Consider the following 25,784-nt stretch of genomic DNA (forward strand, 5'->3'; position numbering starts at 1 on the left):
ACAGATGGATTGTTTACTCTCGTACCTGTGACGTCTGGTAATCAGAGGGATCAACTCCCTTCACCTCCACCTGTCGGAACACTTTGGGCTCAGGGTTGGGCTGACTCAGGTCAAAGTGGAAGATGATTCCTGCAAAGAAACACACACACAGCACTCGTTACTATAGCACAGCATCACCTCACACACCCTTTATGGTCACACACTCACCTCTGTCAGCACACACTACTGAACTAGTACTGAATACTGAGTATTAAAGACTGAGAACTGTTTCGAGGACTGAGAAGTGTACTGAGTATTGAGAAGATAACTGAGTATTGAGTACAGAGTATTAAGTAGTGAGTATTAAGTGTTAATTATTGAATACAAAATACTAAGAATTAAGTACTGAGTACTGGATTTGAGTATTAAATATGAATACAGATTACTGGGTAATGCATATTCAGTAAGTGTTGAGTACTGAATACTAAGTACTGAGTATTTAATACACAATTTGGAGTATTAAATATTGGCTACTGAGTACTGAATATTGAGTACTGATTATTAAGTGTTGAGTTATAAATACTAAGTAGTAAGCCTGTAGTAGTACTGAGTATTGAGTGCTTTGTATTGTGTAATGAGTACTGGGTATTGAGTAGTGACTCTTGAGAACTGAGTAGTGGGTATTAAGTACTGAGTACTCAGTACTGACTATTGCGTAGTGAGTACTCAGCCCTGACTATAGAGCACTCAATATTGTGTACTGAGTAATGAGAGGTAAGTACTGGTTCTTCAGTACTGAATATTAGATATTGAGTACTGAGTATATTATTGAGTATTTAGCATCGAATACTAAATATTATGTACTGAGTATTGATTACTGGGTGCTGAGTATTGAATACTGAGTATTGAGAGCTGGGTATTGAGTACTGGATACTGAGTACTGAGTATTGAGAGCTGAGTACTGGTTACTAAGTACCTGGAGTGGTAAAGGAGGTAAACTTATAGAAGAAATCTGGGTGTTTCTTCTTGCAGCTGAGTCCTGCCACAGTTCCCACGTCGAGAGGAAGATCGCGGACCCAGCGCCCGGAGTCCAGCTCGTACAGTTGCAGCACATCCTTCACATCATGCACGTAGTTCACCAGCAGGTGGTGTTGGTTCACACACTGCACAAATCCTGCAAGGGTTACACACAGTCTAGGTTACAGAGTGAAGACTGGATGGTCATCAGATTTAATAGGAAAGCTTGTGAACAATTCCCTCAGGGAGGATCTCTCCTTTTTTTCTGACGAGTCTGTACACTGGAACATTTCTGTGAGGAATTGATGGCAGTCGGCCACGGGCACTAATGTTGTGTGATTATTTCTGGATCACACACATAACTCCACCTCATCCCAGAGGAACTGAATAGAGCTCCATCACTCCAGAGAACACACTTCACCTCTTCACAGCCCATTGCTGGTAATCTTTATATCCCTGGTAGCCTCTTGGCATCGCACTCATGTGCAGCTGTTCAATAGAATAGGACATACACTTTAGTGCTTAAACATATTTAGTCCATATTAACAATATGAACTGTTCAAACCGCTCACTATATCACCGCAGCAGAGTTTCGCTCTAAAGAGAACTGCATTTGCATTGAGACAAAAGCTGGAAAAGCCACTCTCGGATCAAATCCTTTGCTTTGAACGAAAACAAAAAGTGTTTACAGGGAAGACCCACCACGGGACACTTGCATTCACACGCTCAGTTCCTCTTTTCCCCTGGAGATATGCACATACAGCGAGAGAGTGAAAGCACTGAGCTTCCCTGGCTGCTTTCTATCTGAGAAAATGTTCATCATGTTCATGACCTTCAAAGAAACCATGGTAGCGTTATAACATCCAGATCTCTGCGGTGGAGCTCCTCTCAGAAGCTTCCTGTTGCGAAGTACAGAGTTCGGGAAATCAGTCAGTACTGAGATCTATTTACAAAATAGGAACATGATTTCCAGGCTACACCGCTGGGACAGAAACCTGCCCTATCAGCAGTTACCATAGCGCCGTATACCGGACTCTTACTAAACTAAACATGTTTTTGTTTACATCTCTGAAATATGCAAATCTGATTGGAAATTTCCTTTAATGAGTTTTAGACCTGTATGCAAATCTGACTGTTTTTCTCCATCATGGACGGTTAAGAGTGAGCTCACGGAATTAAACACAATTTTGTAATCTGGCTGGAATTCCCCTTTAGGTAGAACTTATGTCTACATAGACGTGATATAATCATACATGCTTCACTAAAGATAACGTTTCAGTTTAGAACCATGAGTTCTACACAGATAGAACCATACACACTAGGAGGGTGCAGGGGGGACAAAAACTACGGAAGCCTGTTTCCGCCACATACAATACCATTTTTAAAATCCATACGCTAAGTCACTACAATGAGATACATCATAAAAATGAGATATAAAATCAGATTAGGAGTTTGGTTTGTTGGATTGCAGGGGGTTGTTTTTTAGAAGCATGCAAATGAGAAACGGTTTATTTTATTGATTTTGCCCTCAATGTTCCTGCTGAATGTTCATGTGTGATATGAATCATTTTTCTCACAGCGTAAAAGATTAAACCGATCCCAGCACTTCATTAAAAAGATCAAGAACAAGTGTTAATAGACACACAAGTGGCACAGACAAGTCCAGACAACATCCTTCACGCTTCGTTTAGATTTAATTCATGTTTGCAATCATAAAGACATCAGTCACTCCTCCATTTTCTCAGACTGAGTTTAGCTTGGGGCTTGCATTGTGACGCAGCCCGTTCTACGGAGCCCTGATTGGCCACCGCCAATGACCTTATTATGACCCTCTGTCTCATTATTGTGATTTAGTATCTCATTATCTCATAATTATGAGTGTGTATGGCCTTTTTTCCTTCAAATGGAGGAGACGGACTTCCATGATAAACACTGAATTTAATATAATTAAAATGTTAAAAAGTCTGTTTTGCCGTTTCTCAAAAAGCAGTGAAAAATCTAAGGCCGGCCACAATGTTGTACGTTTCGTTATTTAGTTTTCTGTTTCTACTCCTGCAATATAACGACAGAGAATAACACAGACATAAAAACACAAAACAAGACAGCGGTATCTACTGTGAAAGTGTGAGGGTCTAAAATGAGTTGAACCTGTTTTTATCTTAAGAAAAAAAGACTCTTCCTTCCTCACACTCCTACGTCATGAGACGGATATTGATGTGAAATATTCAAAACTATATTCAGGGTGTTGTTTCAAATCTGTCCTACGTCTCTCAATGGTGCAAAATATAGCAAAAAAGACGAAAGGTATTTACGGTTTAAGAGTCGACTCCCAAAGAACCGATTCTCTGAGTCTCGGAGTCGGGATCAACTCTTGGCGAATGAATCAGAGTCTGAATTCTTGGCGTCGATTCACACTGTTGTCGAAATGGCTCCCTACACACTACTCCCTATATTGCCCACTACATAGTGTACTATAATAGGGAACAGAATTCACGACTGTGGTAAACAATTTCAGACAATACCTCATTTTTTTTAAAAACCAAATAAAGCAGCAGATCATGGGTAATCTGGTAGTGTATGTGGACTATACAGTGCATTGTGGGATTGTTTGAGTGTCCACTATGGGAAACTAACCATAGTGCACTATATAGACAGTGGGGCACCGTTTCGGTCAGTCTCAGTTTGTGAGGGTCTTGTGCAGCGCACATTAAACTTTAAATAAAGCTCTGAATCATTTCACAGTGTATCATATATCACCATGATCTAAACCCACTGTAATCAGTGGATTAACCAAGAGCACTTAAGAGAAATGAAAGACCCTCAGACCCTAAAGATTTAGAGTCCTCAGAACCCATTCTGCGAGGGTTCTTACCCAGGACATCCTTGTCGTGCTGTGGGATGAGTGTCGTCCACTTCTCTCTGTCCACTTCCTGCAGGTTGATGTTAATGACTCTGTAGCGAGGGGCGTCCAGGTTTGTACGGAAGGTAAACACGGTGCCTTCGTTGGTCACATAAGAATACTGTGCCTCGAAGGTGTCCACCAGCTTCACCCACGGCAACAAACCTGCTCAACAGGGCACAGGAAACTGGTCGTATTAATGACATCATTTATCTTTATCATCTCACCTAAAATATGCATCACAACAGCAGCAGTCTTGGTTTATTTCATCTTTAATCAAAAGAGCAGGGAAGAGTATTAATTTCTCATGAAATGGTGGTGAGATAATGAACATTATTCAGTCAAGTTTAAAAAAAAGATGAAATTAATATAGAAATATACGGGAAATAAGATGAAAAGCTGTAGAGGAAGTGGGACCCATGGCAGTTGGTTAGTAACCAAACCCTTGGTTTTCCGGACCCTGGCACTTCCAAACTGTCCACACCAGATACACAACATTCTCCAGATAAGAGCCCTCTCTTTCTCCCCCCCTCTTTCTCTTTCTCTTTGTTTCTCTCTCTCTCTAACTCACCCTGCTGGTAGACACTGTAAAAGCATCTGATTGATCCATCAGTAGGGGTAGGCTGCTCATTCTGAGCTGAGGATTAAAGTGTCTGTCACTTGTTTGCTCAGTGTAGTCGGTTGTGTCTGGTTTGTTTCACAACTGACTGAACGCACTCAGACTTTGGGTGAGGTTTTTTCCCTCCAGCTATTTATCTTTGGGCCGAAGTACGCAGTCCGTAGTTAAAAGGTGTTAGTGCAACTGCCGCGCTTTATTTTATTTTTTATTTATTTAGCTTTTCTTTTTGCCATTTGGAAAAAAACAGCAGCTGGGGCTGGGGTCAGAGGATGTGGGGGAGATATTGAAGGGCTTTGTGGCTGCTTGGAGAGTCCTGGGGGGAGTTATTGGAACTCTGTGTGCAATAGAACCCTACCTTGTACATACATTTAAGTTATTTACAAGATTATTGGGGACCCCCCCCCCCTTCTCTCTCTCCCTCTCCCCCTCTCTCTCTCCCACTCTCTCTCTCTCTCCATCTCTCTCTCTCTCCCCCTCTCTCTATCTCTCTCTCTCTCCCCCTCTCTCCCCCCCCCCCTCTCTCTATCTCTCTCTCCCCCCTCTCTCTCTCCCCCCCTCTCTCTATCTCTCTCTCCCCCCTCTCTCTCTCTCCCTCTCTCTCCCGCTCCCTCCCTCTCTCTCTCTCTCTCTCTCTCTCTCTCTCTCTCTCTCTGTCTCTCTCTCTCCCCCCCCTCTCTCTCTCTCTCTCTCTCCCTCTCCCCCTCTCTCTCTCTCTCTCCGTCTCTCTATCTCTCTCTCTCTCTCCCCCTCTCTCTATCTCTCTCTCTCCCCCCCTCTCTCTATCTCTCTCTCCCCCTTCTCTCTCTCCCCCCCTCTCTCTATCTCTCTCTCCCCCCCTCTCTCTCTCCCTCTCTCTCCCGCTCCCTCCCTCTGTCTCTCTCTCTCTCTCTCTCTGTCTCTCTCTCTCTCCCTCTGTCTCTGTCTCTCTCTCTCTCTCTCTCTCCCTCTCTCTCTCCCCCTCTCTCTCTCTCCCCCTCCCCTCTCTCTCTCTCCCCCCTCCCCTCTCTCTCTCTCCTCCTCTCTCTCTCTCCCCCCTCTCTCTCTCTCCCCCTCCCCTCTCTCTCTCTATCTCTCTCCCCCCCTCTCTCTCTCTCCCCTCTTTCTCTCTCTCTCTCTCTCTCTCCCTTCCTCTCTCCCTCCCTCTCTCTATCTCTCTATCTACCCCCCCCTCTACCCCCCCTCACTCTCTCACCTGAGATCCCATTGGGAAGTTGCTCTAAGTCGCAGTACCACAACTGATTGACAGGTTCACAGCCCTCAGTGATGGATAGCACGGCGTAACGGCCATCATCAGAAACCTGCAGAGAGCGAGAGAATGTAATATGAAGTGATCGTGCCATATCAGAATTCTAAATATGTTGTTTACCTTTTCAATTGTTTTCTGTTTAAGAATCCCAAGCTCTTTTCATTTCATTTCTCTTTCTGCAGCACTGAGGGAGAATGCACCACTGGAATTTTCTTTATAAAGATTCCTATCTCCATGCATCCATCACTGTCACCATCTGTTTGAGAGACACCTGCTTGGACCCATCTCTACAACAAATTAAAGTTGTGGTTTTAAAGCGTAATCCTGTATGTCATGTGAATCGGAACATAACGTCTGGGCTGTGTACAGGTTCCAATGTTGTTTGTGTTGCTGTTATCTGATGGGCTGCTCGTGCGGCTGGGGGCGGGGTGGTGGTGTTGGAAAGAGACAAATCCTGTGAGTTAAAGAGAGCATTACATTTCTCCACAGGCTGTTAACTTGATGGTGATGGGTTTAAAGATGGAGAGGGTTTCATTTCCCAGGTAAAGAAAAGCAGGTAATGGAGAGGGTGTTTTCCTAAAGTTGTACACGCCTTCAAAAGTTGCATAGTGTAGTTTCTGCAGTGCTGAGCCAAGAGTAGCATATACAGAGGCTATATTCTCCATATTACAAGTCAGATTCATGATTTTGAAGCTGTAAAATAGCCCCAGATGTGGTATTATGACCCTGTTGTACTCACAGTGACGTTGCTGTGCCATTTGGGGTTGTCCGGGAACTCGGCCACCAGGACGTCCTCTGATTGGCTTGTGCCGATCACATGGTAGAAGAGTTTCTGATTGAGGTTGGAAGTAGTCTCAGTACCTGACGAAAATATGGGAGAAAGAGAGAGATTACATTCTATTAACCCACAATACCGTGACCCTGAAATGGATTAAACAGCAAAGAAGTTGATATATATATACAATATGTTTGCTTTGAAGTCCCTGACTGAACCTGTTTTTGATCCTTAGAGCAGGTCCCGCTTGTGTTGAACCTCCAGGTTAGAACACATCCAGGCCACTAGGTGGAGACCTATGGAAGTGGTCAGATCTGGAGTGAGAGTGGGGCTGGATTATGTGGAGATGGATGCCGTGGGAGCATTTTTGGGGGTCGGTAAGATTGCTCCTTTTCTAGTTGGACACATTTGACTTGGGGCTTGAGTAATCTGGTTACACTGAGAATTCCTGCTCAAAGGAACAGCCATGTACTCCCTAAAGTAAACTGTTTGACCGATGGGGGGTCTGTGCGCTCTGTGTGTTTACCGTCCGCTTTCCCGTCCTGTGGTGGGTAGGAGTTGTAGAATATTCCTTTAGCGTCGTGGGTCCAGGCCAAGCAGCTGAACTTCACTCGCTCCAACACGTCCGGCAGCTCGGTGAGGTCATCAGCCTTCATAAATCGCACCGTCACCCAATCAGAACCGGCGCTGCTCAGACCATATGCAAAGTACTCACACTCTTCTGACAAACGCCCCACTGAGAGAGAGAGAGAAAGAGAGAGAGCGAGAGAAAAGCAATCTTAAATGCCATATGTTCCAAATTCGTAAATCATTTGCTTGGATCTGCTACCAGTGTGGCCTCAGGGTGCATCATCTCAACTGAACCACATGAACTCAAAGGGGTAACAGTGTATATGAAGCTGTTGGATGAGCAGGTGTCCTCAGACTTTTGGTCATATAGTGTATATGCAGATATATATATATATAATAAAAGATGGGTGTATACGTGAAACCCACTTTTTAGAGCCACGGTGCCGTCCTCTGACAGCTTGTTCGGGTCAAAGAAGACGGACGCAGGACTTTCCAGAGAGTCCTGGACATACAAAACATCCTGATTCTGTAGACCCTTGTTATGGAAGTAAAAATACCTGCAACACAAGAAAAGGCACCATATCCATAATAACGTTATTATTATGTCACCATTCGGCTGTGTGGAGTTGGTGAGGGTCAAAAGGATCCTTAAAAATGTATCTACACAAAACTGACACCATGAGTGACCTCTGGTGAGAGGTGGTCAAGAACAGGAGCAGCATGTGGGCCCTGAAAACGGTCACCGGGATGCGGACCACACCAGGGCCAGAATCATTTAGACAAAAATCTCCATTTTGGGGAGTATTTACAGTGACTCTCTTCACAGTGACCTAAAATGCCGTGTTCGTGTGGAGCGAGGGCCTAAATGCAGACAAATTTGGAAGGGTTTCCATCACAATATTTAGTTCCTGAACCAGATATGTTTCTTCATGGCTGAAACCAAAGAATAGTACATTTTTCAGCATTTACTGTGATGTGTGATTTGAGCTAAAGAAGCTCCAAAAAGAGCACAGAGCCTCAAATAAATCCTTATTGCTTAGCAGAGCTAAGGGTCATTTGCAGCTTGTAATATTGTCCTCGATGGTTTGTTCAGTAAAAGACCAGCAAACCAGATTGGTGTACTTTTTATTTTGAAATGGGAAAATCACAAACTGGAAACGACCCCATTGTCCGATTTCTGATTTGGAAAGAAATAAAAACAGGACAAAATGCTCCTTCTTTGTGTTTTCTGAGGCTGTGTTCAGTGTGACTTGAAGCACGTTGGCTACTTTCCTCCACTGCTGCATTTCACAAGCTCAGCAGGACCCTCTCTGGAAGCATGAAATACTGAAATACTCAAACTTTAATAGACAGAATATTTCATCACAATGATCTACACCTGCTGTAAACCAGCGGCGATTGCTCTAAGACTGCAAGGGAAGCTCAGCTTCCCCTAAAATGTCAAAAAATAAGTGATCAGATATATATTGTTGTGTGTACATGTCAGTGAATAAATATGCACTACAACGCGCTCAACTTTTGTTCAGAATCAGCTTCTTATCACTGGTAAAGACACGGCTTTCCTCTCAATCATTAAACAGTGCTTTAAAAGAGTTCAATAGCAAAGTGCAGCGAAACGAGACGAGTCATTGGATAAATGCTGGGCTTTGTCCCGCCCATCGGACGCTCAGCGTCTCTGGGGATCTATGGGGCAGTGGGCTGGCCTCGGCTGGCCCGGACGCTCAGCTTCTGCATGATGATTGGATGATCTGTCTGAGGCTGAATCCCTTTTTGATTGACAGCGAAATGAGCGAATCAGCGATCCTTTGGTGTAGAGATCCGTGGGAGCACAGTTCACATGGGTCAAGGCCGTTTAAGCCTAGCTCTGCTGGCCATTGAGAGGACACTAGTCAAGTCCCTGGAAAAGACGCCTTGTTGGTACGACAGGGTCACAGATCATTTTCTTAAAAAGGAACGGAGGGTAGAATTTACGTATAAATAAACAACACATTTTATGATGTAGGCCGAAATTGAGCTTCCCCTCCTTGAAAGACCAGCAAGACCGCCACCGCTGTAAACAGTGGATTAACCATGACTCTTTCCTGACTCTATCCTTTTATCTCTGTCTCTTGTTCTGACGCTCAATTCAATTCATCACAGATGTGGTGAGCATCAGATCCTGCTGTGGTCACATGGTGTGTTCACCTCTTTCCTCTCTTGTAGGGGCAGCTGTATTTGGGGTAGTTGTAGAGCTCAGTGAGTCGCTTCTGGAACTGAGCCCTGATCTCACACTGCTCCAGAAACGGCCAGCTCAGCTTATTCTGCTCCTCCACAAAGGCCTAAACAAACACACAAACATTTACACACACACATGTATTGACAAACGCACAATCAGCTGATACAATCCTGGTGTGTGTTGGAGCTGCTCAATCTAGACACAACACAACAGCAGTCCTGCCAGGATGATGATGATGATGGTGAGGATGGTGGTGATGGTGGTGGTAGAGCAAAGGAACACTAGGTTAGATTGGTATCTTTGCTCCTGGGCTCTTCGTACACTTGCAGGGTGTGATTCACTTTTACAAAACTGTCCTGAAAATAAAGGTGATGGAGAAGGTGGTTTCCTACCCACCACCAAAAGTTACATAGTGCAGTTTCTGCAGTGCTGAGCCCAGAGTAGCAAAGACAGATGCTCTATTCTCCCTATTACAACTCAGTGAAGCATCACAGTGATTTTGAAGCTGTAACTTTAACGTAAGAATATAACTTAGTGTTGCTTTAAGGGGTCATACGCTACTTTTTCCTGCTTTTTATGTACGCACATTTTACTGGAGAGTTCATAGTTGCAACCTCTCATGATCTCATAGTGAGACTGGCTGTTTTTGACCCTGTGTCTTTGTGTGTGAAGGTCACAGTTGTAATCTGAACACTGCAGTCGTCTGCATTCATATTTAATGCCCCCTGCCAATGCTATAAACAATAAAACCCTGACTCTGTGAAATGCGAAAGATATCAAGAGCTGACCTTTGTCTCCTCACAGTCCGGGTCCTCCAGCCACCAGTACGGGTCAGGAACCTTCACCCCATTGTAATCATCCACCTGAGAAACAAAGAGAGAGCTTTGGAGTTCAGTTCCGACTTCTGGACCTTGGCCAAAACCGCAACTGCTTTGACTGTGTTCCAAAAGACAGAAGCTGTTTCTCAACAGCAGCAACACAAAGACTGAACATGTGTTCTACTCAACGATGTTCATGAGAAGTCATTGTGCAAGAACAAACGCATGATGCCACAGCTCATGCTGGGACTTTCAGGCCAGGGACCAGTGCATCCTCATTTTTTGGGGTTGATCAGGAACAGAAGCGGAGTGCTTTAACCATTCTCTGTGGTTGTGTTCTTGAACACTGGACCGTAGCTCTGGCAGTGGAACCTGAGGACGTTACAACACAGGAGAACAGAAAGAGACACAGCCCCAGTGTTTGTGTTACTGTGTTTATACTAAGTGTTACCATGGCGAAAGAGCTCTGATTGGTCGACCTGATTAATAACAAGTCCACCATGGCACACCAAGCTCTGATTTATATTCAGAGTCAGTTACAGGCCTGCTATTAGGGTCAGTGGTAATATAAGAGTTGGTGTTTTTTCTGCTATTGGACTTAGTGTTGTTATTAGTGTTAACGTTGTTGTTTGCATTGGTGTGTTATTTGGTGTTAGTGTTGATGTTAAAGTTGGTGTTTACAGTGGTCTTAGGGTTAGTGTTAATGTTGGTTTTAGAGATGATGGTGTTAGTGTTGATTTTAAGTATGCTATTGTTGTTTGCATTGGTATCAGTGTTAGTGATAGGGTTGGTGTTGGTGATAGTGCTGGTGTTTATATTGATGTTAGAGTTGGTGTTACTGTTTATGTTTGAATTGGTATTAGGGTTAGTGTTTGTGTTCATGTTTTTTGTTGTAGGTTTACTGTCAGTGTTGGCATTGGTGTTTGTTAGTGTTACTGGTGTTTTTTAGTTAGCTCAAGTGTTAGTGTTGGTATTACTTTTATTTTTAGTGGTAGCGTTCGACTTTAGGTTTATTTTAAAGTTGAAGTTGGTGTTTGTGTTAGGGTTGGAGTTTCGTAGAGTAGTGTTAGCTTTGTTTTTAGCACTAATATATGTGTTTGTGTTAGTGTTACTTTTAGAATTAGCACTGGTGTAAATGTTGGTGTTTGTGTTAGTGTATGTTTTAATGTTAGTGTTGGTGTTTGTGTTAGATTTTATGTTGGTGTTGTCTTAGTGTTGGTGTTTGTTTAGTGTTAGTGTTGGTGTTGTCTTAGTGTAGTTGTGGGTGTTTGTTTAGTGTAGGTGTGGGTGTTTGTTTAGTGTTAGTGTTGGTGTGCCCTGTGAAGGACTGGCGTCCCCTCCAGGGTGTGTTCCCGCCTTGCGCCCAATGATTCCAGGTAGGCTCTGGACCCCCCGCGACCCTAAATTGGATAAGCGGTTACAGATAATGGATGGATGGATGGATAGTGTTGGTGTTTGTTTAGTGTAGGTGTTGGTGTTGTCTTAGTTTAGGTGTGGGTGTTTGTGTTAGATTTTATGTTGTTGTTGCAGTTAGTGTTGGTGTTTGTTTAGTGTTGGTGTTGTCTTAGTGTAGGTGTGGGTGTTTGTGTTAGTGTGTAGTCGTCTGTGTTTTTCAGTTCAGTGATAGTGTTAGTGATAGGTTTGTGTTGGTATTTGTGTTGTTTGTGATGCTGTGTTTTTAGTTAGGCTATGGACGGTTTGGTGTTTAGTTTGGTTTTAGTTTGGAGTTGATGTCTGGGTTTATGTTCATGTTAGTGTTTGACTTTTCACTGAACTTTAAAGGCGTCTCTACACATTTCATCAGAATGTGGACAAAGATTCTGGCAGCACAGCGGCAGTTGGTTTTCCAGTGAACAAAAACTGGAATGAAATGCAAACAAAACACACACACACACACTCACAATCTCAGGACTTCCAAAGAACAGCCGTATGGATCTTCAGGGCATGTTTAGTGAATGGATTATATAAACCTTGCACACTCCAGAAACAGTCTTTGTGCTCCTTCAGCAGCTCTCCTCTTCTCAGCAGCTTCACTCACTCACTCTTGTTAACACACACACACACACACACACACACACACACACAAAGAACAACCAGATTTTGGAGGGGTTCACTCACTCAGTCACTCAATCATTAACTCACTCCCCAGCTGACTCTCTCTCTCGCAAACACACACACACACACACACACACAAAGAACAATGAGAGTTTTGCCGAGAGGGAGCTTTACTCATTCACAGACACACACACACACACACACACACACACACAAAGAACAACGAGAGTCCTGCCGAGAGGGAGCTTCACTTGCTCTGCTCTAAACTTCTCCAAATCCACCTAAAGAACCTAGTGGTGAACAGGATTCCACAAGGAGCTTAAATAGACCCTCGCTTTTACACAGTCACAGGTTACACTCTGATCATGAATGTGCACACACACTCACACACACAAAAACACACACATTCATACAAAAACAGAGCTTTCTTCCTGGTCTTTCCACTGTGTTATGAGTGTGTTGTAAAAGTAAGCGGAAGAAACATGTGTCTGTGTGTGTGTGTGTGTCTGTGTGTGTTTGCGTGTGTGTGTGTGTGTGTGAGTGTCCCGAGTGTCACCACACTGACCTTATTCTCATCACGTCGAGCTTCTGGGTATTTGAAAGGCATCTCAGCACAGCTGTGTGTGTGTGTGTGGTGTGTTTTCGTGTGGGTGTTTATTGTCCAGTCTGTGTGTGTGTGTGTGTCTGTGTGTGTGTCTGTGTGTTTCAGTCTCCACACCCGGTGACTCAGCTGCAGTGTGTGTCTGTATAATTGTGTGTCTCTGTATGTGTACGTGTGTAAGTGTGTGTGTGTGTAAAGTGAAAGTGAAAGCAAGGTCTTTGTGTTCCACATCATTTCCACGCACAAAGGAAATGATGTCACATGTGGCTGAGTGAACAGAAGCACCATTCTTCATATTGTGTGTGTGTGTGTGTGTGTGTGTGTGTGTGTGTGTGTGTGTGTGTGTGGTATAAGACTTTGCACTAGTACTAAAGTTTATGTTTAGTACTAAAGTTTACAGCTGCTTTTCCTTTGTTGAATCTGAACTGAAGATTAAAACTCAGGAGTGTGTTCCTCTTCACTGCAGTTAGTCTGCTTTTCTGTGAAGGTTTCTGTAGATGTTTGAACACAACTGTAAGGATTTGATGGCATTTAACCACATAAACCTCAATGAGGTCTGGTTCTGGTGTTGGATGATTAGTTCTGGATCACAAACATCACTCCAACTCGTGCCACAGGAGCTCAAACCCTCCAGAGAACACAGCTGGAGGGCTTTAAACCCCCTCAATGCTTGCCGTGAGATTCATATCCAGTAAACCTTAAAGGCCAAAGCTATATTTCTCTGAAATGAGTGAGTGCTTTTGATTCAGTTGCATAACTCTCTCTCTCTCTCAGTGCAATTCAAGAGTAGCTTTAGAGTAGACTTTCACCATTGTGATAATAATGAAAAAAACAATTCTTATAAAATTCAGAAGATGTTTTCTCACCATTTGCTCGCTCAGGTGCCTTTGCCTGTTTGAAACCCATCTAAAGTGTTTAGCAATAAACATTCGTGTCATTCATTCATTCATTGTCTGTAACCCTTATCCAGTTCAGGGTCACCGTGGGTCCAGAGCCTACCTGGAATCATTGGGCGCAAGGCAAGGGATACACCCTGGAGGGGGCGCCAGTTCTTCACAGGGCAACACACACACATTCACTCACACACACACACCTACGGACACTTTTGAGTCCGTATCCACCTACCAACGTGTGTTTTTGGACCATGGGAGGAAACCGGAGCACCTGGAGGAAACCCACGCAGACACAGGGAGAACACACCACACTCCTCACAGACAGTCACCCGGAGGAAACCCACACAGACACAGGGAGAACACACCACACTCCTCACAGACAGTCACCCGGAGGAAACCCACGCAGACACAGGGAGAACACACCACACTCCTCACAGACAGTCACCCGGAGCGGGACTTGAACCCAAATCTCCAGGTCCCTGGAGCTGTGTGACTGCGACACCTACCTGCTGCACCACCTTGCCACCCCATGTGTGTCAGAAAATGTCTAAAAAAAAAAACATAGCGTCTCGGTCCAATATGCTAGGATTTCTCTTCTCATGGCAGTGAAAAAGCATCTGGAGTTGTTTAAACAACAGAGAGGAAAAGCACAAACCGACATATTGCTCTATTTCTGCTCTATTAGTGGATAATTTAGACTTTATTATCTTTTTTTTTTTTTGCTAATTAGAAGCTGAGATGGCTAACTGCATGAAAGTAAACAGACCATAATACTACCAAATTAAACACCTCCAGCTACAAACGGGTTTCTGTGGTAATTCAAACAGTGAGTGAAACTTAGACAAGTTACACTTCAGCTGCGTAGAAACATATGTCAGTATTTTCCTCAAATACCGTTCTTCATTAAAAGACGCAGAGCTTCTAAACGTAAACAAACCAGAGAGAACTACAGTTCCCCATGACTTTTAATTCTCTTATCTGTATGGCCTGACTCTCTCCCTCTCTCTCTCTCTCTCCGTCCCTCTCTCTCTCTCTCTCTCTCTCTCTCTCTCTCTCTCTCTTAATCTCTGCTAAGGTTGTGGATGGAAGTTCGTACTGAATTGTCAATCAATGTCTATCACGGAAACCTTTCATGTTCTGTTTTAAGACCACATACATACCACACAAAACACACAGGCTCACACATCCACACACACACACACACACAGACACTTTCAGACACACCTGTTCCTAACAGGCCACACGTGCCTGCCACACGCCTGACTCAGAACTGTAGCGCCCCCAATGCTATTGTGCACCAGGTTATTTCCATTCCCTGACAAGTTCTCTTCCTCTCTCAGTGCTTTGCCCCTCAGACACCTGCTCTGCTGACTTACAACTGTCTGGGCTTGTCTAGACTTGTCCAGGGTGGGAGCTACAGGGGGTTTTTCTTTTCCATTTTGAAATGGGAGTAAATGTTCAATTGAGGTCCATGAAGAAATCAAAACAAAGTGTTTCCAGAGCACTAACTATTTAGTGTCTCTTTAATATGTCTGTTGTTATACCTTAATATCTCTCTGGTTCCTCATTAATATTCCTGTAGTGTCTCTTTAATAATGTCTGTGTATTGCCTCTTTATATTTGTAGTTCCACATTAATATCTCTGTAGTTAGAATCTCTTTAATATCTTTGTAGTTCCACCTTAATATCTCTGTAGTGTCTCCTTAATATCTCTGTAGTGTTTCTTTAATATATTTGTAGTTCCACATTAATTTCTCTGTAGTGTTTCTTTAATATCTCTGTAGTGTCTCCTTAATTTCTCTGTAGTGTTTCTTTAATATATCTGCAGTGTCTCCTTAATATCTCTGTAGTGTCTCCTTAATATCTCTGTGGTGTTTCTTTAATATATTTGTAGTTCCACCTTAATTTCTCTGTAGTGTTTCTTTAATATCTCTGTAGTGTCTCCTTAATTTCTCTGTAGTGTTTCTTTAATATCTCTGTAGTGTCTCCTTAATTTCTCTGTAGTGTTTCTTTAATATATCTGCAGTGTCTCCTTAATATCTCTGTAGTGTCTCCTTAATATCTCTGTAGTGTTTCTTTAATATCTCTGCAGTGTCTCCTTAATATCTCTGCAGTGTCTCCTTAATATCTCTGTAGTGTCTCCTTAATATATTTGTAGTTCCACCTTAATTTCTCTGTAGTGTTTCTTTAATATCTCTGTAGTGTCTCCTTAATTTCTCTGTAGTGTTTCTTTAATATTTCTGTAGTGTCTCCTTAATTTCTCTGTAGTGTTTCTTTAATATCTCTGTAGTGTCTCCTTAATTTCTCTGTAGTGTTTCTTTAATATCACTGTAGTGTCTCCTTAATTTCTCTGTAGTGTTTCTTTAATATCTCCGTAGTGTCTCCTTAATATCTCCGTAGTGTCTCCTTAGTATCTCTGTAGTGTTTCTTTAATATATTTGTAGTTCCACTTAATTTCTCTGTAGTGTTTCTTTAATATCTCTGTAGTGTCTCCTTAATTTCTCTGTAGTGTTGCTTTAATATATTTGTAGTTCCACCTTAATATCTCTGTAGTGTTTCTTTAATATATTTGTAGTTCCACCTTAATATCTCTGTAGTGTTTCTTTAATATATTTGTAGTTCGACCTTAATATCTCTGTAGTGTTTCTTTAATATATTTGTAGTTCCACCTTAATATCTCTGTAGTGTCCCCTTAATTTCTCTGTAGTGTTGCTTTAATGTATTTGTAGTTCCACCTTAATATCTCTGTAGTGTCTCTTTAATATATTTGTAGTTCCACATTCATTTCTCTGTAGTGTTCCTTTAATATCTCTGTAGTGTCTCCTTAATATCTCTGTAGTGTTTCTTTAATATATTTGTAGTTCCACCTTAATATCTCTGTAGTGTCTCCTTTATTTCTCTGTAGTGTCTCCTTAATATCTCTGTAGTGTCTCCTTAATATCTCTGTAGTGTCTCCTTAATATCTCTGTAGTTCCTCTTTAATGTCTCTGAGGTTTCTCCTGGAAATATTATCTTTTCTCTCTTGCTGCAGATGTTTCTTTTGAAAGAGCAAGTGCAGGAATGTCCGCTGTGTCTCCTCTGTAGTCTGACAGTTGTCTCACACTGGGCTCAGAGCTGAGATAATAACACTCATGTTTATCTGCAGCTGAATTAAAGACAGTGCTCCACCGTTTCTCAGCAGTGCTCACAACTTGCACGTTTCTGATGGTGGATACAAGCGTGTCGTGTCTCCTCTCTGCCTCACACTGTGTTTCCTGAGATATTGAAAAAGGAGTGTTAATTCTCCTGAGACATGAAAGAGGAATATTTGAGCAATATGATTTTCCAGTGGGATTTTTTGCTGTGTGGATGAGTCACACAGGACCGGGGTGAAACCACTCATGAGGAGCAGGGTCAGAGGTGAAAACGCTAGAGGCCCAAAGTAAACAGCCTAATGTGAAAACACGGTGATGACTCTCAGCGTCTCTTGACTTTATTCTGAAACCAAACAGAACTCATGCACGCTGACTCAGAGGGAATTAACCTCTACTCAGAGATAAGACCAGTGACCAGTCACCACCTGCACTTAAAAGAGCACGAGACTGGGTGGAGCCTGCGCTCAGGAAAGTCCCACCTGACTCACCTGTAACTGCATTTTTCCTCCTGTTTACATTCAGCTTCAGGGCACTTTCCTGAAGCTGAAAAACAGTGACATCATTCAGATCCGGTTCTGAACGTCTGAGAGAATACAGAGAATAAGAGTGTGTTGTAGGGGCTGTGGGCGCAGGTGGGGGGTGGGATTGAGGTTCAGTAACAGATTCAGTTTATGTATTTACACTTTATAGATTCAAATCCCTTATTTTCATTATCAACATTAACCTCACTGAGTAATGGTCCGGTTCGGTCCAGTTTCAAGTCTGTGATCACATGTTCTGTCCCTTTTTTTCAAATCCTGGAAGCCCCCCAGATGAATCAGGTCAGACGCAGAGTTTGCTGAGCTGGACCATAGCGGAGGAGATGGAAGCAGTGCCGATCACTGATTGGTTAAAAATAGTCATCATAGAATAGTGAGTCACATAAACACAGCGGCCATTTTAAACCCCATTGATCATAGTTGCTGATGACCAGTACTTTGGAACTGGACACTGGTTTGTGTCGCTATAAAGGACAACACAGACTGTTCTGACCGGTCTCCGTGGCTCTTATTGGTCACTGAGGCTCTGATCAGTCGCTGTGGTTCTGACCGGTCACTGGATCTTATTGGTTAGTAAGAGGCTGATCAGTTGCTGTCACTCTAATCAGTTGCTGAGGCCCTGACCGGTTGCTGCAGCTTTGACCAGTCACTTTGGCTCTGACCGGTCTCCGTGGCTCTTGTCAGTCACTGAGCTGTTGTTTGGACTGGTCTCTGTGGCTCTGATTGGTGGCTGTAACTCCGACCAGTCACGGTTGCTCTGATAAAGACGTCCTGTGTGTCTGCTGTGAAAGTGTTGAGTTGTGGGTGTTTGGTCAGAGTTCCCTGAAGTGTGTTAGACCGGATGGGGTTTGTGTGTGTGTGTGTGTGTGTGTGTGTGTGTGTGTTGCTGCGGGGCAGAAACTAAGAAACACTGTGCCTTTTACCAACAGGAAACACTCACACTTACATCTACACCTCAGAGAAGACTGACAGACTGATAACTCTCTCTCTCACACATACACACACACACACACACACACACACCCCTCTCACACATTTAAACACTCTCACTACTTATGGCTCATCATTTATTTGAAAGAACTTTTCATTTTGTGATGTATTTTTCTAACGCATAAAAAGATTTAATATTTTTCCAATTTTTTTTTTTTACCTTGGTGCACTTCTTTAAATAAATGTATTTAAATCATATTTTTATAATATATTTGTATAGTAAAGAATGTGACTGAGACTCTGACCAGTCACAGTTGCTCTGATAAAGACGTCCTGTGCGTCTGCTGTGGAAGTTTTGAGTTGAGTGGGTGTTTCATCAGAGTTCCCTGAAGTGTGTTAGACTGGATGGGGTTTGTGTGTGTGTGTGTGTGTGTGTGTGTGTATGTGTGTGTTGCTGCAGGGCAGAAACTAAGAAACACTGCCTTATACCAACAGGAAACACTCACATTTACATCTACACCTCAGAGAAGTATGGGAAGTGTTTCCTGTTGGTATGAGACACACCATTTCTTAGTTTCTGCCCTGCAGCAACACACACACACACACACACACACACACACACACACACACACACAAACCCCATCCAGTCTAACACACTTCAGGGAACTCTGACGAAACACCCACTCAACTCAACACTTCTCATTTTGTGATGTATTTTTCCACATTGTCCACGCATAAAAAGATTTAATATTTTTCCAATTTTTTTTTTTTTTTTACCTTGGTCCACTTCTCTGGAGCTTAATCATAAATAAACGGATTTAAATCATCATTTTTGTTATGTATTTGCATATTAAAAATGTTTATCTGATTTTATTTTAGGAGCTCTGTGATTGGCAGCTGTGAGAAGACGGTGCTGTGATTGGTTAATGCTGCTTTTGATCACTGTGCCCCTGTGTCCAAAATGGTCCCCTATTCACTATTTCCTACATTACTCACTATGTAGTGCACTATTATAGGAGGGTCATGAACATTTTTGGACACTACTTCATGTGGGTTTTTTACCAAACAACACACAGGATTATGGGTATATTCACTATCTGCTAGTGTGCCTTGGTTGTACACTACTTTTTGGGGCACACTTTGTGATTGTTTGTGTGCACAGAAAATTGTTCACTATTTTTTCAGAACCCCAAAATAGTGCACCAATTATTGAATAGGACTGTGCTTTCGGCCATCTACAGGTACACAGTGCAGCAAGTCACTGCTCCTCCTGGACCATGGTGCAACACACCACAAGATAACATTGCACAACCATGTACAGAACTACACAACACTACACAACACTACAGAACTCCGCATTGGGCAACAGTGCAAACACAACAAAAGACCACATTTTGCCTAGTGTAGGGTGTCTTAATACTTCTTGAAAAAGAGGGGTAAGGTAGGGCCTTGATACTGAGATTTTTCAAGAGCAAGCTTCAGAAGGGTATCTATTAATGCCTTGTGAGCCTCAAATGTCAGTATTTTCTCCTGTAAAAATGTAAATGTTTAATGTAGACGGCTTACTTCATAACAAACAAAACATGTGTTAGCATTATGCTAGTCTCAGCCACAGAGAGTCTAGTACTTTCAGTGTGTTAACCTGGCCTCACTGTTAGGACCATACCAGTTGCGTTCTGATTGGCTATCAGCCTCCATCTATATTTCATGCCAAAATAGCAGACTTGTGATTGGTCCTTTTGCGTATCAGTTAAATTACTGTTCCTGCGGTAACAGACGATTCTTGGCCATGTTTGTGGTGAAAGATTCTCCCTACAGGGTCTGGCAAGTACGTAGTAGTACGCTGATGTCTCCGAATTTCCAGTTCCTCCTTAAACGCTGCCAATTTTAAGGTGGAAATGGAAGTTTTGAATAAAAAGCTGCCAAATGAGCAGCTGAATTCAGCCACATATCACAGAGGGTTAGGGGAAGGTGATAATACATGATTGTCGAACATTTTTGAAGCCATATGATGCTTTACACTTAACTCCTGGAGGGTTGCTCCATTTCGTAGGGCGAGATTTTAACTCTGAAGTTTAACACTGGGTTCTTTTATCTAACGGCTTCTTATTTTAGTGCATGTGTAGAGTATTGTACTTGTATTGTCTTTATCACGTTCACCTGCTTGCTTTGCTTCATCTGACACATTCTGAACGATATCTGTGTTCGATCAAGGCACTCGGATCTCTCCATCTCTCTCTCAGTTTGATACCGTCCCTGATCACGACACAGATCTGAAGCTTTTTTTCTCTGTGAGGATTCTGAGGAGTTGCTGGAACCAGTTTGTTATTGACATGTCTCTGCTTTTTAGCTCATTTACATAAAGCAGATACAGATTCGTTATTTATCACTGTGTTTGGACATGTGCACCCTTCTGGAAACCTCCACTGACTTCATGGATGCGGGAAGTTGAAGCGCTGAGGGGACTGCAGCACCCCTTGCTTTTCAGGATTGTTAGAAGTTGAGCTGCTAAAATATCATGAAAATGAAATACAGAATGCTTTAAGATTTATTGAATATCCAAAATAACAGGGTTCTGAAACCCCATTACGAATTATTTTAGGGGTTTAACAAATAAAAAACAAAGGAAAAGGCAGTAATATAGAGAAAAAACATTATATACTGTTTTTTATGCAACCTAAAACTCCTTCCCATGTCCCTGTGAGGCCTGTGGCCTGTTTACAGTGTGCTCTATGTCACTTCCTGTGTTAGCATTTAGCGCCAAAGGGCTGGGTCCCAAATGGCACCCTACCACACAGAATGCTTATCACATTTTTAAAGGAAGAAGACATTTGTGGCTTGAACAGCCATCTTTCTGGTGATTCACAAGGCCTTCACAGCCCTGTGTTTGAAGCGCGCCGCTAAAAGAATCTGTTTTGAGGGGTGTATACCCCCTACCCCTTAACACTACCCTTCTTTCCCAACAAGAATTGAGACAAACCCTAGACAACACAGAGGGGTGGGGCTAAGTGGTAATACGGAGAATATGAAGGAATAACTGAACTTATATTGCAATGGTACCTTGCGACTGTGTTACAGTATTATTAACAATAATAAAGCTAATAATAATTGCTATTATATTTACAAAGGCAGGGGCACACTTTTCAAATTCCCGTGTGGTCTCTCTGTTCTGTGGTGGTTTCATTTGTCAAAGAACTGCTCGGAAATCAGTGTGAAATTGTGAGTCTCTCAGTGTTTATCTTCTGTCACTCTAAGCATCCTGTAGTGAATAGAATTCCCGTCAGTTAAGATCTTAAAGGATCTGTTAATGTTTCTCAACAGATCTTCCCAGTTGTTTGTGTCCTGTTCTGTCCAGGGTCTGAGTCACGCTCTCTGTTGGGTCACGTATCAGACGAGTCTACATGGGTCACGTTTCAGGCGAGATCGGACATGCTTGAACTCAACGGCCTTTATCAGGACATAGATTACTTCACAAAAACGGTTTAAAGAGCATTATGTCACAATTCCTGTGTATGGAGATATGGCTTCATATACACACACACACACACACACACAGACACACACACACAGACAGACACACACACAGACAGACACACACACACACAGACACACACACACAGACAGACACACGCACACACAGACACACACACACACAGACACACACAGACACACACACAGACACACACACACACACACAGACAGACACACACAGACACACACACACACAGACACACACACAGACACAGACAGACAGACAGACACACACACACACACACACAGACACACACAGACAGACACACACACACACACAGACAGACACACACACACACACACACAGACACACAGAGATAGAAACATGAGGGGTTTGAGTAGGAGATTTAGAAAAAAACTCCATACTAATGATGTAATCACACATACACACATACACACACACACACACACATACCACAGTCATGTTTATCTTGCAGTTTCAGTAAGTGTGTGTCTCATGATGTGTTTGGATGAGTGTGTGTTGTTTGATGGGAGTAGTTGTGTTATTGTGATGTTAATCTGAGCTCAGGTTCTTTCTTTACATAAAAGAGCTTCATTCTTGATGAATGTGTCCTTTCTTTCTGTTCTTTTATTCACATTACACACACACACACACACACACCATTGTCATGCGTTTTACTTCCTTCTGACTCAGTAAATAATGTAGCTGTGTCCTGAAGTGTGTCGGAGTGAAATGCAGAACCAGAGCTTAACAAATCCTGCTAAATAAAAGCACAAGGTTCAGCAGAAGCTGAGCTGGATTAGCTTTAACTCTCTGTGCTGAAGGGAGTCTTTGGTCTAGACGCTAGCACACTTTTCCCGAGCGGGTGCCGGGGTAATTAAAGGGTGTTGGGGTAATTAAAAAGGCCTGGAGCAGATGGCACTCTTATGAAAGACTTCAGACACAAACATTCAGGTCTTTCGCTAATGTCCTGAAGAGACAGTCTCCCTGCCATTCTCGGTCTAAGCCAATCAGCTTACGAGACACAGGGGGACCTAGGGGGAGGCGAGTGGGGGTGGGCAGAGGGAAAGAGAGAATGGAGAAAGGATAAACACATTCAGGCCATTCACAGAACACACTGGACACTCAGTGCCATTGATGACAAGTCTAAAAAAACATGGCATTAGTGGCAACAGTGCCCCCTTGTGGAGCCCCTTCAGGCTGCTAAAAATGCGGGAGTAAGTGAGATGTGTGACTAAAGGCACTATCCAAGATCAACGGCACTGTTGTTTATCCAGCGCAGTGTCCAGTCTCGCATCATAGGGACAGCGCCCCCTGTTGGCCATCAACACCACCTCCAGCTGGTGTACCATCTACGAGGTGTCCCATCCAAGCGCTGGCCAGGCTCAGACTCTCTTAGCATGCTCGGATGTTCAGGTTTGGGCAGGCTGGTGGTCTTCAGCTCTGTGAGCAGTTGTTGTGTCAGCTCTGTTCTGAAGAAGAAAGGGTGTAGGAGGATGACACAACCGTGGTTGATGCTGGTTTATATTTAATCCTCTTTCTTCATTTGAACTGTGCTCTAAAATCTAAAACAGAGGAGAGGAAGCAGGGTCTTGTGCCCCTTTAAGTTTATGTTACTATTTTGCTCCACTTGGAAACACCCCAGATCTCCACAGATAATAAAGGTAAACAAGATAAAGAATGGGAGAGAGAGAGAGAGAGAGAGAGAGGTGGGGGTGGGTGGCTCGGGGAGATCCTTAAAGACTGAGTCTGGGATTTAATCAATTAGCCTCAAGATTGTTGTCCGAAAGAGGAAGATTAGGTGAAGGGAATTAGGTCAAAGTAGCGAAGGAGTGGAAGTGGAACAGGGGAGGAAAGAGGGAGGGAGAGAGGGAAGGAAACGAGGTCAGTGTGTGGAGGGGAAAAGAAGGTGAGTGGAGAGGAGAGGGAAGGTAAATGTGGACACAGAGAGAAAGAAATAAAGAAAGGAAGTTACAAAGTAGGAAAAAGGAAGAGAGGAGGACAGTGTTTGACTGTTAAAGGAAAGTGGAAGAAAAGAACAGAAAGAGAGAGAGGAAGGGATGGGCATGAAAGAAACAGTAAAAGGAGATGATTAAGAAGAAATTGTAGACCAACAGTATCATAACGGGGGGTATTTGAGCCCCGGTGGAGCTCCTATTCATAGCCGAATAACTCTGGATGTGAGGGCTGTAGGATCAGGTGCCGTAATGGAGTGAACAGGGCAGACTCTACAGATTTGGGGAGTGTTTGACCCGTGTTTCTACGCCGTGTTATCACAAAGATATTCATCACAACATCCTGAAAATCCGTTCTGTAGTTTCCAGATCATTAACAGAGCACTACCACCCCCATGCTTCACTGAAGAGAGATTTATTTATTTATTTATTTATTTACATCTGACAACGACCCTTTAACTGAAATAAAATCAGCCTGAAACGTAGTCGATCCTGGACCTGTTCAGGACGGAGGGATTAAAGCTGAACTTAGAGACACCTTCAGAAAGAAAAATCCCCTCTTTCCGCTCTATCTGTCTGAGAGCATTTTCTCTTTGTCTAGACATCTCTGAATCATTCCTTATGTGTTTACATTTCCTCTCTCTCTCTCTCTCTCTCTCTCTCTCTCTCTCAGCCCTAATTAGCCGCAGTGTTTATTGATCTAAAGCTGAAATCCTCTCGTCTCTCAGACGGATAGAAACTCAAATCTGTATTTTTTATGAGGGCAGGGGCAGGGGCAGGGGGGGACTGAGCTGAGGGGGTTTCAGACCAAAAACCCACCTGTTACCCCAGCTCTAGATTAACCCTTGATACACTGTCCCAACATCCCGAATAATTAGCTGCAGTTAGCTTTTAAAGAGGGATGGGGTTGTTGTTGTTGTTTTTTTTTTCATGTATCTTTACCACAATATAATATAATACATTGCATTTTATATTATACAACAGTTAGTTCCAACCCTTCAATGTGATTGGCTGAGAGCCATTCCCAGAGTGCTAATATTGGCGATTAATGGCACTCTGACCAAAGCTCTTCTGGTATTACTCCACAAAATACACGTAACCTATTAATGATGAAAGCGCTTGCAAGACAGAGGACAGAGGTTTTTAACCAACAGGGAACCAATTTGGTTTTCTTTCTTGCAGCTAATTTTTTAACAGAGTAAAGAGTTATGGCGCAGTGGACAAGTTCTCCACTTTATGATTCGTAAAATAAAGAAAGGAAATAAAAAAACAGTAAAATGCTACATCTGTGTTGTTTTTGTGTCTGTGTTCAACTCAAGCTACCCAGTAAACAAGGAAGGTCCCTGGACGTTCAAAATAGGTCTAAAAGTAGTCTGTCCGTCAAGGACATATTTTAAACGTCAATGGACGTCCAAAATCCATCTTAATAAGTTAGTTAAGTGGTGACCAATCGATAACGTCAGTGGACGTCCAAAACGCGTTTTATACAAGTAATTTATTTCGGGACCAATTAATAACGTCAATGGACGTCCAAAATACGTCTAATAGTCGTCTTTTCAATGTCTGTGTTTGGACGTCTTTTCAACTTTCATTTTCAACCTTAAGAGAACGTTGATTAGACGGCAGTCATTACGTTATTTCAACGTTGAATCAACGACTAAATGTTTACTGGGTGAGGTTATTTTTCCATGCTGGATGTCTCTGGAACAGTTCTCCAAAAAGGTACTTTTAAGTTAAAGGCAAAGTCTACGATTGTGGGGAAAAGCTGTTCTATGGTTTGTTTACGTGTAGAAGCTCAGCATCTTTTTAAGTTGGAATGGAAAGTTTAACTTCTCTGTAGGATTTATTCCACAGAAACTCATTCGTAACTCGAGGTGATTAGTTTTGTAGCACTTCTGCCCTGTGATCATGCAGTTAGCAGTCTCCTGAATTTAGAGTCAATATTAATGTTACCCATCTATGGAGCAGGAGTAGAGCCATATCCTCATCTCAGTTCATGATTTTCAACATTTTGAGGTCTTGTCATTATTAAAAATTTCTTTGCCA

At 42.8% G+C, this 25,784-nt stretch overlaps 1 protein-coding gene across 1 annotated transcript in view; it reads right to left on the bottom strand.

Moving 5' to 3' along the window:
• The window catches only part of LOC136664975 (prolyl endopeptidase-like), a 16,537-nt gene extending 3,564 nt beyond the window's left edge, over window positions 1-12,973 (bottom strand). Inside the window, exons 1-10 of the mRNA XM_066642505.1 lie at window positions 12,759-12,973; window positions 10,109-10,183; window positions 9,290-9,423; window positions 7,532-7,662; window positions 7,062-7,271; window positions 6,500-6,621; window positions 5,707-5,812; window positions 3,869-4,060; window positions 956-1,153; window positions 26-129 (exon numbers count right to left, since the gene is read on the bottom strand). Coding sequence (XP_066498602.1) covers window positions 26-129; window positions 956-1,153; window positions 3,869-4,060; window positions 5,707-5,812; window positions 6,500-6,621; window positions 7,062-7,271; window positions 7,532-7,662; window positions 9,290-9,423; window positions 10,109-10,183; window positions 12,759-12,800 — 1,314 coding nt within the window. The 5' untranslated portion in view covers window positions 12,801-12,973. The remainder of the gene's footprint in view (window positions 1-25; window positions 130-955; window positions 1,154-3,868; window positions 4,061-5,706; window positions 5,813-6,499; window positions 6,622-7,061; window positions 7,272-7,531; window positions 7,663-9,289; window positions 9,424-10,108; window positions 10,184-12,758) is intronic.
• Window positions 12,974-25,784: the final 12,811 nt, after the last annotated feature.

The sequence above is a fragment of the Hoplias malabaricus genome, chromosome 13, assembly GCF_029633855.1.
Source record: "Hoplias malabaricus isolate fHopMal1 chromosome 13, fHopMal1.hap1, whole genome shotgun sequence".
NCBI classification, from domain to species: domain Eukaryota; kingdom Metazoa; phylum Chordata; class Actinopteri; order Characiformes; family Erythrinidae; genus Hoplias; species Hoplias malabaricus.